The 13,494-nt window shown below is 65.9% G+C and overlaps 1 protein-coding gene across 1 annotated transcript; it reads right to left on the reverse strand.

Moving 5' to 3' along the window:
- Positions 1-702: 702 nt before the first annotated feature.
- SEMA3G (semaphorin 3G) lies at positions 703-12,511 on the reverse strand. The gene is given in 17 exon segments (XM_068408586.1): positions 703-2,409; positions 2,503-2,642; positions 2,912-3,137; positions 3,322-3,363; positions 3,620-3,711; positions 3,804-4,035; positions 4,316-4,460; positions 4,661-4,730; positions 4,844-4,958; positions 5,037-5,054; positions 5,056-5,180; positions 5,436-5,552; positions 5,660-5,750; positions 6,018-6,137; positions 7,736-7,798; positions 8,733-8,893; positions 12,424-12,511. Coding segments are annotated over 17 exon segments (2,310 nt in total). The 3' UTR covers positions 703-1,944.
- Positions 12,512-13,494: the final 983 nt, after the last annotated feature.

The raw sequence follows: 13,494 nt of genomic DNA on the forward strand, positions 1-13,494 counted from the left end.
TGGTCTTTGTTCCTGCTCAGTTTGAAACATCTCTGGCCCCGGTGTCACCTCCAGCCTCTGCCGCAGCTCGCCTCAGGGCCGGGTCTCGCATGCAGCAGAGGCCCCAGGACCCCCTCTCGCTGCCTCCCCCGGGATGGGCAGCCCAGCCCCTGCCCTGCCCAGCACAGAGCGTCGTTCAGAGGCAACAGGGCGCAGGCATTTCAGCGCTGCAGCTCCTTGCAAGTGCTTCAGAGCCATTAAATCCAGGCCCTGAGGAATCAGACTTCTGGCTTTACACCCATGTCCCTCCTTGTCTCTACTTGTTGCTTATCGTTCTGTGCCCCCCAGGACTGCAATTAACCAAATCCACGTGCTTGGCTCCAGTCCGGCCCATAAATCAGCACTACCAGCTCCGCTCCCCTCCCTGCAGGACATGTCCCGGCCTGCCAGCCCCACCACAGCTCTCCCACCCCAGGAGAAACCCCGTGCAGGCACCCTGAGTTTGCAGGAGAGGGGGGGACGAGGAGCTGGAGAAGAGGGTCAGAACGCACAGCTCATCTCCACGGGCGCGCCGTGGGACAGGCCAGCGCTGCCCGGGGGACTTTGCTCCCATCAAAGGCACGGCAGCGAGCTGAGCCATGGTGCTCTGCTGCTGCAGCACACACACACACACACACCCCGCGGGAGGAGCGATGATATCACGACCTGGCTTTGTGTGAGCTATTTAGGGGCTTTAATTATTATTATTATTATTATTTTTCTTTCCCGTTCCTCTGCCTCTGAACAATGCCCGTCCCGGCAGGGCTGCGGTTCACACCATTGTGTGGGGCTGCTGTGCCTCAGGAAGGGGGAGATCCTTATCACCCCAGGCTGACCGGGCGAGGGGAGTGAGCTCATGTGGGGTGAGGAGAGCAAGCCAGCACCTTGCCGGCAGCCTGGGATGGTGCCGGCAGCCCGTGGGTGCTCTCCACGCACCTACCCCCAAACCCTGCATTTGGGGGAGGCCCTGGGGGCTGGTTTAGCTCCACCAGCCACCATCAAGCCCCCCCCCCCAAACCAGCCTTGTCCCACACAGCCTCGCAGGGCCACCAACCACCAGAAACACACCCGGGCTGGGGTGCAGCCCCCCCAAACTGTGCTGGGGCCACCTTATTCCACATGTCCCCACTCCCGCCTGGGCACAGTGATGATGGTGGCATCGGTGCCTCTCCCGTGTTTACCCAGGAACGGGTCTAACCTGCCCACAGCCGTTTGCTTTCCTCCCTGATCCTGCCCAGCCCTAAAACAGTCTGTGGCTGCTGGGGAGACAGAGGGGAAGAGGGGAGCTGTGCCCAGGCACAGGCAGGCACCAGCAAGTGTGTCCTGGTGCCAAAGAGAAGGTTGGAGGGAGCCCTGTGCCCCAGGGAACACCTAGGCAGCATGGCATGGCTCTGGCTCCTCAGGCACAGCGGATGACGGGGCTCATCCTGGGCACGGAGGCTTTTTGGGGTGATGGTCAGTTTTCCCCCTGCCGTGAGAGCAGACGTCATCTTTCTCAGGCCCCATGCTGGTGTGGAAAGAGCCTGGAGCTGTCAGCCTGTCCCTGCGGCACCGCGCCCGGCCCCTTTATTTGCAGAGAAAGCCAGCCAGCAAGCTGCCTGGGGTGACGGCACAGCGGTGGCACCAGGCGTGCCGAGCCCCAGCCCACCCTGGTGACCATGGCCCCGCACCTACCGCAGCATCCAGCAAGAGCAAGGTGGGGGCCAATGTGTCCCACCGTGCCACCCATTTCAGAGGTGGCCCTGCAGCTACTGAGGGTGACGGGGACCTGCCCAGGAGCCAGCCCTTGCACCACTGCAGCTGGGGGGATGGAGGGATCGGGGTGGTGCCACTGCAAGCCACCCGCATGGAAGGAGTCCCCTGGGGCCACCAGCAGCGCAGGGAGGTGGTCCTCGCCCACGGCCACCCCACATCCATTACCCTGCCCTAAGTGGCTGCCGCTTGCCGGGGCACGCGGTTCCTCTCGCCGTGGGGTTTGGGCGTCTGTCCCTTCTTGCCCACATCCACGCTGGCCAGGGCGTGCTTGGTGTGGGCCAGCTTGCTCTTGCGGTGGTGGGGGCGGCCACCGCACCAGAGGCGGGCACAGTACTCCTCCACCTGCCGCAGGCTTTGGGAGCTGATGAGGTGCATGATGTCCTTGAACCAGGCTTTGGGAGCCTGTGGCGCCAGCCGGGGCTCAGGGCAAGGCAGGTGCGGGGGCCCGTCCCCCCGCTCCCGGGGGAAGGTGTGTGCCAGCTGCTCACTGGTGATCACCTCCAAGGCCATCTTGGCCACCGTCTGGGTGAAGCCGTGCTCCAGCGTCTTGCAGAAGTAGACGCCGGCGTCATGGCGGTGCAGCTTGCGGAAGAGCAGCCCTTGCTCCGTCTGCAGGATCCGCTCGTCCGTCTTCACCTGTCGGCCACCGCGAGGTTGGGGGGGGACCGGGTCTGGCCCCACGTCCCTGCCGTGTCCCCGCAAGGGGAGCAGGCGCGGGAGGAGCCTCACCTCGTCCCGCTGCTCGTCGGGGGGCCTCTGGACAAACCACTGCACACTGGCCTGTGGGGACCGGGGCATGCACTCCAGGAAGGTGCTGTTGTCCTCCGCCCCGTAAAGCACCTTCTCCTCAACGCTCTCTAAATCATCCACTGCAGCAAAGACAGACACGGGCTCACGGGGAGGGCAGAGCCAGGCTTTGGTGCCCTTCTCCCCCTCTCCCCAGGGACAGACCCCAGCCCCAGCAGCACCCACCTTCTCTTTGGAGCACCCTTGCTCTATGGGATGGGGAGATGAGGGTGCCCCAGCCCACCTGGGATGGCCACGAGCCCCTCTGCGTGCTGAGAGCTGCGGATGCTGTGACATTTTGGGGCACCTGGACGAGCCCCCCTGCCCCGTAAGCCCCCTCCCAGTCTCTCACCAGTCAGGTTCTGGTCCAGACACTGGTGCACAGGGTTGCCATGGTGGGCGTCCTGGCGGCGGTAGCGGCGCTTGCCGGAGGGCTGGTAGCGGGTGCAGGCGGTGCCGTCCCAGGCGCAGTAGGGATCCCTGGCCAGGCAGCATTCGGCACAAGCCGTGCCATAGGTCTCACATCGGTGCAGCTGTACCTGGGCCACCCCCAGGCTGGAGCCCACGTAGAGCGTTTGCTGGGGGAACGACACCGAGATGGTGACGCTGGCAGCCCCCTGCGGGCACGGTGCTGGGGTCCCCAGCTGGGACCCCCCCAGGGCAAGCACCACACAGGATTTGAGAGGCTGGTGACAACAGCTCAGTCCCTCCTGGTCACCTGCCCTGTCCCCAGACCCGTGGCCGAGCCGTGTCCGTACTCACACGCTTGACGGAGATCTCCATCTGGGTGATGGGCACAGGGGCCTGCAGGGGAGGCGAGCGGGCGTGAGGCTGGTGAGAACCTCGCCACGGAGAGCCCAGCTCATTCAGAGCCACCAGAGCTTTGGCGGGGCACAGGGGAGGCTGAAAACACCCCCAGCTGCCCTCTGCCCTCGGAGCCCTGAGACCTCCCAGTGCCCAACAGTGCTGTGACAGCCCTGAGCCTCCATCCCCGCGTGTGTCCTCAACCTGAGCCCACCCCGCTGCCCCCCTCCCTTGCATGCAGGGCAGCAAATGGCACCTTAAAAACCTGCAGCTCCTCCAGGACAACTTCCTCGGTCATGGCCGAGCTTGTCTTCTGCAGGACCACCACCTTCAGCACCGACCCAGCATCTGCAGGGAGGAGGAGGATGGAGCTGTGAGCACCCTGCCATCACGCACCCCAGCGCTGGGGCTTCTTCCTGCACACTGCTTCTGCCGCTCACCTGTCCCGAGGAAGAGGACATCGTGCTGTCCATCCTCACCCTCCACCCGGTCCACCACGAGCTGGCGCAGGCGGTGGGGCAGGTCGGTCTTCACTAGGAGGGGCCGGCGGTGCCGGGGGTACACGGGCTTGTACATGAGCGGGTGAGCACGGGCAAAGTGCAGCACCTCGTCAGGGAAGTCCTTGGTGGTGCTGTACTGCCGCCGGGGCTGATTGGTGGTCTTGCTGGGACACTGCGGGACAAGAGGGGACCCCCTCAGCCTGGCCACCACAGCACCCATCCCTCCTTTCCCCTCCATCGCCCCACAGAGCTGGTTTGGGTCCCTCCTCGCTTTCCAATTTGGGATCCATCTTCTCCACCCCCTTGCCAGACCTTGGTCCCCAGCCATCCCGGGGGGCATCCCCGAGGGAGCCCATCCCAGCAGGTGAGAAGATGGAGGATCAGCCCCATCACCCCCCTGGAAGAGCAATCGGAGGAGTGAAGGGGACCTGGAGGTCCAGGGAGTCGCTCACCACGCCCGGCCGTGGGTAGGGCACCCTGCCCTCGTAGGCACCCCACTGGTGGTGGGGGCTCTCCCGGTGGGCGAAGGGCCCGTTGAAGACCTCCCGGATGTCAGCCATGCGGTACACGCAGACGGCGGAGCCCTGGAAGACATGGCTGAAAGGGGATGGTGAATGGGGTGAGCAGAGCCATGCTCAGCGCTGGCGGCATTGGTGAGGGGCGTGGGAGCACCGACATCTCCAGGGCAGAGCTGGCGGAGGTTGGGGAACAGCCAGCAGCCACGTGGTGACGGTGACGGGGCAGGTCATGGGCAGCTGCAGCTGGATGTCCCCAGAGGCTGGGGCTGAACCACCCACCTGACAGTGCTGAAGAGGGCGTAGATCTCTGGGTTCTTCCTATCCTTCGTCCTCAGCAAGAAGACGTCCTCTGGGGATGAGACACCCAAGCTGTGGGGTTTCTCTTGGAAGCCCAGGAGCTTCCCGAAGCCACCAACCAAGGGACCAGCCCTGGCGAGGTCCCCAGCTCCACACACCCCTTACCCAGCTCATCGAAGTGGGTGTCAATGCCACCGGGGCCAGGGACGGAGCACACTAGCCGGGCTTTGTTGAAGGTACTCCACTTGTTGACCAGTACCCTCTGGCCTCCAGCATCGTTCTGCAGGGACAGGGAGCATCAGGGCCACCGCTGTGCCTTGGCGCATCCCTTCCCCCGCGGTCCCCGGCAGCATCTCACCACGCAGACCCGCGCCACCCCGGCTGACGATGGCGTGCTCCTTGCTATCCGTCTCCACCACCTTCTCCGTGAAGAAGAAATAGGCTTTGTCGTTGTCCTGGTCGTCGTTGTCCGGGATCAAGTGGGCTGCCACAAATTTGGGGTCTACAAGCGAGAGCCAGCTGCGTCAGGTGGGGTGAGCGGACATGGCCACAGCCTCTGGACCCCCGCACCACAGCGGGGCTGGATGCTGGCCAGGGGGACCCCCAGACCATGCTGTCCTGGTGCCTTTCCCTGCTTGTGCCCAGCACAGGGGATGCTGTACCATGGCCAGCGGGTGCCCCGGCCACCGCAAGGCTCGTGGTCCCCGGCATTAGCCCAGCTTAGGGGGATGAAGGGGCAAAGGGGGGAAGCCATTACCGTTGAGTAAGCGCTGGTCCACCTCAGTGCGCAGGGCGGAGCGGGTCCCCGTGCTGCGGAAGATGCCGGGATCACGGCCCAAGAAATCTGCGGTGAGGCCGGCGTACAGCTCCCCGCCTGGCAAAACACCCCGCCGTGGGGTGAGAGCCGGCCCCAGCTGGCACAGGGACCGTCCCTGGTCCCAGCACCCCAAAGGCCCTCCGTGCCCGAGGAGGACAACCCACCGATGACGGTGCTGGTGAAAGCGCGGCTGGGCTCGTGCGGGCACCTGCCCCGGCCGGTCTCCACGCTGGCAGGGTCCAGGCTGAAGGTGTGCTGGGCGAGGGGGAGCAGCGAGGTGAGCCCCCAGCCGTGCCCCGGGCAGCGGGGCCGTGCCTGGGCTTGCAGGGGCTGGCGCTGGTCCCTGCCCAGCTCACCGGCACCTCGCTGCAAGCACCCGCAGCCCCAGCGCAGACACCGCATCCAGCACCCCCATGCTGTCCCGAGGCCCCCCGGGAAGGAGGCAGAAGATGGGGCTCTGCCTCCCAGGGGTGTCTGGCCAGGGATGCTCAGGGTGGGCACCCCACCGCGGTGCTGCCCTACCTCTCCGCGGTGCCCCACGTAGACGAAGGCGCAGACGGGGTGGAAAGCGCCCGTCCCGCAGACCAGCAAGTGCGTCCGGTTGTAGGGGTGCAGCACGCGGATGTAGTTGGCGCAGTCGGTCTGGGGGGGGACAGCAGGGGAGGGGAGGGCTTGTGGGGGGCTCGGTGCTTCGCCCACCCCCAGCTCCCTGCCTCTGCCTGGGGCCCCACGACGATGGGCGAGCCCCAGCCCTGGCTCCCTGGGCTGCACCCAGGCTCTCTGCCTTCACCCTGGTGCCAGGGGTGCGAGATGGCAGCTCGCACCCACTGACGGGGCTTGCATGGGGTCTGGGTGGACCCCAGCCCATTGCAAAAGGCTGGGGCTTTTACTGGTCCTGCGGCTGAGCGCATCGCCAGGGGAGCCCCGTGTGATCCAGCTGGTACCTGGCCATCTCCTGCCCGCGGGCACCCCTGTGCTCACCCCGTCACACAGCCCACGCTGGCTGTGGAGCAAGGTCACCTGCCCAGCCAGCTCCCGGCATCAGCTCCCGCACCCAGCCCCACACCCCTGTGCACCCCCCTTTTCCCAGCGCCCAGGACATGACCAGATGCAGGGACGTCCTTCCCCGTCTGTTCCTGCTCACACCCAGGATGAAACAAAAGGAGGAAACGTGGGAGACAGAGATGGAGACGGATACCCTCAGGCATCACCGGCTGCCTCCAGGACAGCCCCGATGGCTACTGACTGGGATTGTCCCCTTCTATCAGGGACCAGTAGCAGTGACACCCCCGGGGCCGCAGACCTGCCACCTCTGACCTTGCGCGGTCTCTCCTGGCAAGTTCCCACTGGAAAAGGGCTCCCGTCCTTCTCCCGCTCGGGCATCACCACCGTCAGCTCGACAGGTCCCCCCGGCCAGCGCCAGCCCTGCCTGTCCCCATCGTCCTCCCCGGCGGGATGCGAGGCCCCTCGTCTGCTGGGAACACGGCCACCGAGCTGCCCCGGGGGTTCCCAGCCTCCCCGCTGTTTATTTTCCCTTTGCAAAGAGCCTCTAAAATAGCAAGTTTAAAAAATATATACATTGAAGAAAAATAAAAACCCCGAGCCTGCCCTGGCTTGGATCTGTCGGCGAGAGCCTGTAAAATAAACACGCAGAGCGGGACGGGACTTGGGGGGTGACTAGTGTGGGCCGGGGGAGCCTCGGGGGCTTCCTCCCCGCCGCAGTCCTGTTTGGTGTTGGGGCAGGGGGATGCAGGGAGGGGTGAGGTTTTGGGGAGTGAGGTCACCGAACCGGAGCGAGCTCCGTGTTTCCCACCGCGATGGGCGGCCAGGACGGGCCAGGCCCCGTCGCTGGGGTCCGGAGCACAGCGCGGGGCTCTTGGTTCCTCCCGCCTCGGGTCTCCGAGCCCGGCTATCGCCGCCCACTCGGTGCAGCCACGTTTGGGGCACGCTGGGCACTGCTCTGCGGCCGCGGGGCTGAGCAGAGCCCCAGAGACGAGATTTCCAGAGCCTGGCACAAGCGTCTCGTGTGGCCAGGCCTGGTCACCATCTCCTTGCCTCAGTTTCCCTCGTTTCCCTCGTGCACCAGGATGGTCCCTTGCTCTGCCCTGGCATTAACTGGCCTGCGAGCCCATGGGGCCAGCCCCAGCAGGATGATATGGCACAACACAGCCCCGGTGCAGGGGGAGGCAGCTGGGGACCCCCCCCAGCTCGGGGCAGAGCACACGTGGGGAGAGACTCACCCCTGGATCCTTCCCCTTCCGAAAACACTCCTCCGTCTGCCCGGGTAGGGGTGGCCAGTAGATCTGAAACACAAAGGACCTGTTGGAGCAGGGCGGGGGGGACAGCAGGGACCCAGCCTTGCACATACACGTCCCCAGGCTGCCGGTGGCATGGTGGTGGAGAGAGGGACCAAGATTTGGGTGGTCACGCTGGGGATGGCCGGAGCTGGCCTGGAAGGGGGTGGGCTTGGCGGGTGGGCGTGGGGAAAGGGTGCTGGAGGACAGCAGGGACCGATGGAGCCAAGTCCCCTGCAGCCTTCGGCGGCTCTCGGACCAAGGGCAGCTTGGGTACACAAGCCCTTGACCCCCGTCGCGGTGACCCAGCATGCCGAGGGGCACTTCATTTCCTTCTCTGCTTTCTGCGGCTAGAAACGGCCCAGAGCCACATTTGAAAAACAAGGAGTCAAAGTGGAGAGGGTGGAGGAGGAGGGGAACCACCGCTCAGCATCATCGCTCTGGTCTGTCACCTCTCCCACTGAGGAGCGAGGAGAGATCTGGGGCTTTGCCAGCTGAGCCCTGGCACAGCTCGTTGCAGTGATGGATGCTTTCAGCTCCTTGTCTCTGCAGGCGTTCAGCTGTATGTTTGGCCCATGGAGGGGATGCCTGGATGGGGATGGGGAGCACTTGCTCTCCCAATGGCAGCTTTTTAGGAGAGTCGTGTCCAAGACCCCACTCAGCAGCCAGGACTCACGAGTGGGCTGTGCCACGGGCTGCCAACCACGACTAATTGCTGGCTAATTGCCCTGCAGCCACCATGGCCAGCCCTCCCTTGCCAGGCAGCACAGGTTTTCAGGTGCATTCCAGGGCACCTGGGACGGGGACATCCCCGGGGCAGGACTTGCTTCAGGGTGGCTTCGCCTGGCTCAGCCGGGCACCATCTGCTCAGAGGGGCGAGGAGTGCATGGGGGGCCAGGGAGGGGAACGGAGACCCCGGGGTGCTCAGCAGGACCTGGCTCACCTCCTTGGCATCCGCGCTGGCCCTGTCCAGGAGCAGGGAGTAGAGCGCATCCTTCCCCCCGATGAAGAGCCGGTCGCGGTACTCATCCAGGTAGAGGGAGCGGAAGCCCAGGAAGCCTCGGTGGCCGAAGAAGAGGACGGAGCGGTTGGTGCCCAAAAGCTCTGCCGTGGAGGGAGGGAAGCGTCAGGAGGAGCTGTCCCAGCCCCAAAGATCTGCAGGGTGTCATAAGCACCACTCACCCCCAAATGTCCCCTCTTGGCTGCGGGCACAATGCGCTCACCTCGAGCCTGGGGGACATCCTGCTCCCCACCATGTCCCTCCATCTGCTGTGTACGCTGGGGTCCCCTGGACACCAGCCCACAGCCCACCCCGATGGGACAGCGCAGCCCCATGCCCCTGAGCTGCCACCCAACGTGAGGACAGGAGCCTGGCGAAGACTGTGCCTGCCCTCAGCCCCAGGCTGGGCTTGCACAGAGCCCACAGGGTGGAGAGAGCAGACACGGGGTGGGCAGAAAGTGGGTCCTGTACCCCCCCGTGTGCCAGCCAGGGACACAACAGCAGGCACCAAAGCCCACCACCATCAGATCTCACTATTGGGGAAGCTTCCTCCCTGCCACGCACGGGGACGGCACTTGGGGAACGGCACCGGCATGGGACGCTGCGTCCCTGGGACGGCCACCACCTCCCAGCACCCCTGAGAGCCCGAAACAACAGATGGCCAAGGCTCCCAAAAGCAGGTCCAAGCCCGAATCCCACGGGATGCCGAGGGGACCCTCGTGGTGATGCCACCGCGGGGGCAGTGGCATGGCTGGCTCCCGGTGGGAAATGACTTTCGGGGTCAGCCAGCCGAAAACCCCGGCACGGTGGCGCCCACGCAGCTGCTGCAGAGGGAGAGGGCAAGAGGGAGCGGCTCAGCTTCACTGGGCTCTGAAACCCCGTCCCAGCAACCGCCCCGACGCCGGGCCAGGCCACTGCAACCCCCGGGCGGAGGAGGAGGAAGACAAAGCGCCATTGATAAGCACAACCATGTCCCCAGACACGCTCCGCGGGGGGAGGCTGCCAGCCGCCACTGCTGACCCCAGGGAAATCCCCAGCCCGAGCGTCCCCAACGCATGTCCCCAAGGGAGAGGAGGTGGTGCTGGGACAAGCCCAGCTGCAGCAGCCCAGAACATCGGGGTACCAAGCCCTGCTCTTGCTGGGGGGACATTTGTCACCTCCAGCGATGAGGTGGCCAGCAGCACAATGACCCATCCTGGTGGGAAATAGCTCTTCTGGGACCTGCAAGGGACACAGGGTCCATCCCTGGGGGTGACGGCCACCTCCACCCCATCACACACAGCTCCCATCCCCACCAAGTCGCTCAAGGGCAGTCCCAGTGCTGTATCTGGTGATGCTGGTGGCACGGAGGGACACAGCCCCAGTGGCTCTATCCTCCCCCAGGAAGACCCCTGTGCCTGCAAGCAGAGCCGGCACCAGGCACCGAGGGCCCCTCCAGCCCCATCTCCCTGGGGTACCCTCCTCCCTGTGCCCTCCAGCATCTCAGGTCCTCCCATGTCGCCGGACCCAGCCCGGGAAAACACTGTCGTCTCCTTCTATTCTTGCCCTGCAATAATATTTTCCCAGCTCAGAATAACATTGGCAAAGTCATCGGGCTCCTTTTATTGTTTCAGGCGAGGCTTTCCCCTCTCCCCCAGCCCCGACAAATTCCTCCTGCGCCTCGAGTTACACCGGCTCGGGGTGCCTTCCCCTTCCCTGGCTTCATCTCCCCAGGGAGCAGCACCTTGCCATGCTCCATCCAACCCCAGCACCCCTTTACCCCCAGGGTGGGGGGTCCTACAGCAGCCATCCCCCCCCAAGCACCGCTGCAGCAGGATGGGGGTCCCATGGGGGAGACAGCGGAGAGCTCGGGGGGGCACGGGGCTGTGCTGCGATGCTGCTGCTGCACGCAGTGGCAAAATCCTCTATCCCCTCTTACGCGGGCCACTGCTGGAAGACAAAGCAGAAGGAAAAGAGCAGCTCGAAGAGAGAGGGAGAGCTGGGGACGCGGCCACCCCTGTACCCACAGCACGACACCTTCCCCTGTGGCCCCCTACACATCACCCCGCAGCCAGAGCCACCAGCCACGCACAGCCCAAGCTGATGAGCTAAGCGCAAGCAGCTTCAGTTTGCCCCAGTTTTCATTTCCGAGGCTTCTAATGGTTTTAATTGAAATTTTAATTTTCTTTTTCTTCCCCCCGGGGAGAAGGCGGTGGCAGAATTTGTTTCATGGGAAATTTCAGTTTCTGTTTCCAATTTGGAAGAGGAACAGAATAATCAGCTTAAGAAGAAAAAAAAAAAAGCTTCAAAAGGTTGCTGGGTCCCTGTGGGAGGCCGGGGAGCCCGCCCAGCCCCGGGGAGCCCCTCGCACCTGGGAAACGGCACGGCCGGGCTTCGGCTGGAGATCAGATGCCGAGACAGCCCTAAGCCCCGCAACCAGGCTCTGCCGGGACCCCAAACCCCCCAGCCCTGGGGTCAAGCCCGACCTGAGGACACCGGTCCCACCATGGGGCAGAGCCAGGAGCCATCCCGGGCGCCTGCTGCCTCCCAGGGTAAGCAGGGCCGCTGCGTGCCTCAGTTTCCCCCTTTCAACAGGGAGGGAGCCCCTGGGACTGCCCGCTGTGCCCCAGGACAGAGCCAGGGACGCAGCCAGCCTGTGCCCCAGGGCCGGGGGACCCCCAACCCGGGCAGCACAAGGGCAGACGGCAGCTTTCCCCCAGCACAGGGACACAGTCCGCAGCTCCTGGGGCTCTGCGAGTGCTGGGCTGCCCCAGGCTTTTCCCCTCTTCGGGAAAGGGGAAGAGATGCATTATGCAACTTATTTTATCTTAATTTTTTTAGAGCAGGTTCATTGCTTTTAGGCAAGAAGGAGGAGACTGGGGTGCTCCGGACTCCTCTGGCAAGCCTGGCTGGAAGCAGCCCGAGGATTAAACTGGCAGCAGGGGCTGCAGCGTGCCAGAGCATGAGCCCAGGGAGAGGCTTAATTAAAACTCAGCACCCCGAGGGCCCCCCGGCACCCCAGCACCCGCACCCCAGCGCGGCAGGGCTTGGAGGGTGCCCGGGCTGAGCAGCACCCAGGGGACTTGCCGGGCAGCTGGGGGCCCGCCTGGCTCCCCCCCACAGCGGGCGGGATGCTGAGCACCCACGGGGGTGCCCATGCACGGCAGCACCCACGGGGGTACCCACGCCAGGGGAGCACCCACGGGGGTACCCACGCCAGGGAGCACCCGCGCACTGCAGCACCCACCGAACCCACCGGCCAGCGCACGCCGGTGCCAGGCCAGCGCCGTGCCTCAGTTTCCCCCCCGTCCATGTGGGAGACGATCTCTCCCGGGAAGCTGGCGCGGAGCCCGGCGGCGCACCGCCCCGTCCCACCACCCAGCTCCCCCCTCCCTCCTCCTCCTCCTCCTCCTCGGGCCCCCCCACGTCCCGCGTGGGGAACGGGAGCAGCCCCCCACCGCCACCCCAGCCCACCCCGAGCCCCCAGCGCAAGGTGCTCCCCCTTAAAATGCCCCATAAACCCGCCCTTCGGGCGCAGCGCCCACCGCCGGGGGTCCCCACGCCCCCCCCGGCCCCCGTGGGGGTCACCGAGGACACCCCTATGCGGGCACCCCCCCCCCCCCGGCCCGCCGCAGGTGCCCCCGGCCCGGCTCACCGCGGAAGGGCAGGCGGAGCCGGGGGGGGCCGCGCCCCGCCGCCAGCAGCGCGGCCCCCAGCCACCACACCGCCACCGCCACCCGCATCCCGCCGCCGCTCCCGGGGCTGCCGGGGACACCCCAGCTTTTATGGGGCCGCCATCCGACCCGCCCCCGGCCCGCCCCGGCCCGCCCCAACCCGGCCCCGCCACCCCCCCCAGCACCCGGGGCGGCGGGGGTGTGCGGGGGGGGCGTGCGGGGCGGGATGGCCCGTCCCCACGGGGGGACCCCTAGAGCTCCGCACACCCCCCAGATCGTCCCCTGCTACCAGCGGTTTAGGCTTTGCTGCAATCCCCCCAAAGAAGTGACCCCAGCCCCTCCGGCTCGTCCCTAGGATGGGGAGCAAGGGGGAACGCTCGGGTCCCCCCGCCTTGCCCCCCTGGAGGGGTGGGAGAGGGCACACAGGCCTGTCCCCCAAAAAGGACGCTCAGCGTGGGGTGGTGTCCAAGCACTGGCAAGCAACGGATCCCGGGTCCCATCTCAGCGGCCAAGCAAGCTGGGGACGGCAGGCTGGGTGGGGAAGGGGGCTGAGCAGGATCGAGGGGGGCACGGGGTGCGGGGCCCACCCTTGATGCACCCACAGGGCAGGGGACGGGGCAGCGGGGATGCACCGCTGTCTGCCTGCAAAGGTGCTTGCTCACCTGCACCCTGAGCGGGGACCCCGGCCAGCAGGACCCCACGGCACCCCACGGCACCCACGCCATCCTCCCCCAGGGCTGCGGGCTCAGGGGATGTGGCCATATGAGACATCAGAGAGTCTACACAAGCTTCCCCGGGGAGCCTCGGCGCAGGGGCAGGTGTCCTCCCTCCCAAAAGCCTTGGGTTCCCCCCAGCGCTGGATGGAGGGGAAGGAACTGAGGAGCTGGTGGCTTCTCCTGCCTTCTCCATCACCACCGGCCTCATCCCTTCTCCCAGCCCGGCCGGGGGCAGCCGCGTCAGCCCCAGCCCTCCCGCAGCCCCCCCAGGGCAGCAGCTTCAGCAGAAAGGGGGACAGGAGGACGGGGGGTTCCAGCTCACCCCCAACCTTTTGT

Source organism: Nyctibius grandis, chromosome 10, assembly GCF_013368605.1.
Source record: "Nyctibius grandis isolate bNycGra1 chromosome 10, bNycGra1.pri, whole genome shotgun sequence".
In the NCBI taxonomy this organism is placed as follows: Eukaryota; Metazoa; Chordata; class Aves; order Nyctibiiformes; family Nyctibiidae; genus Nyctibius; species Nyctibius grandis.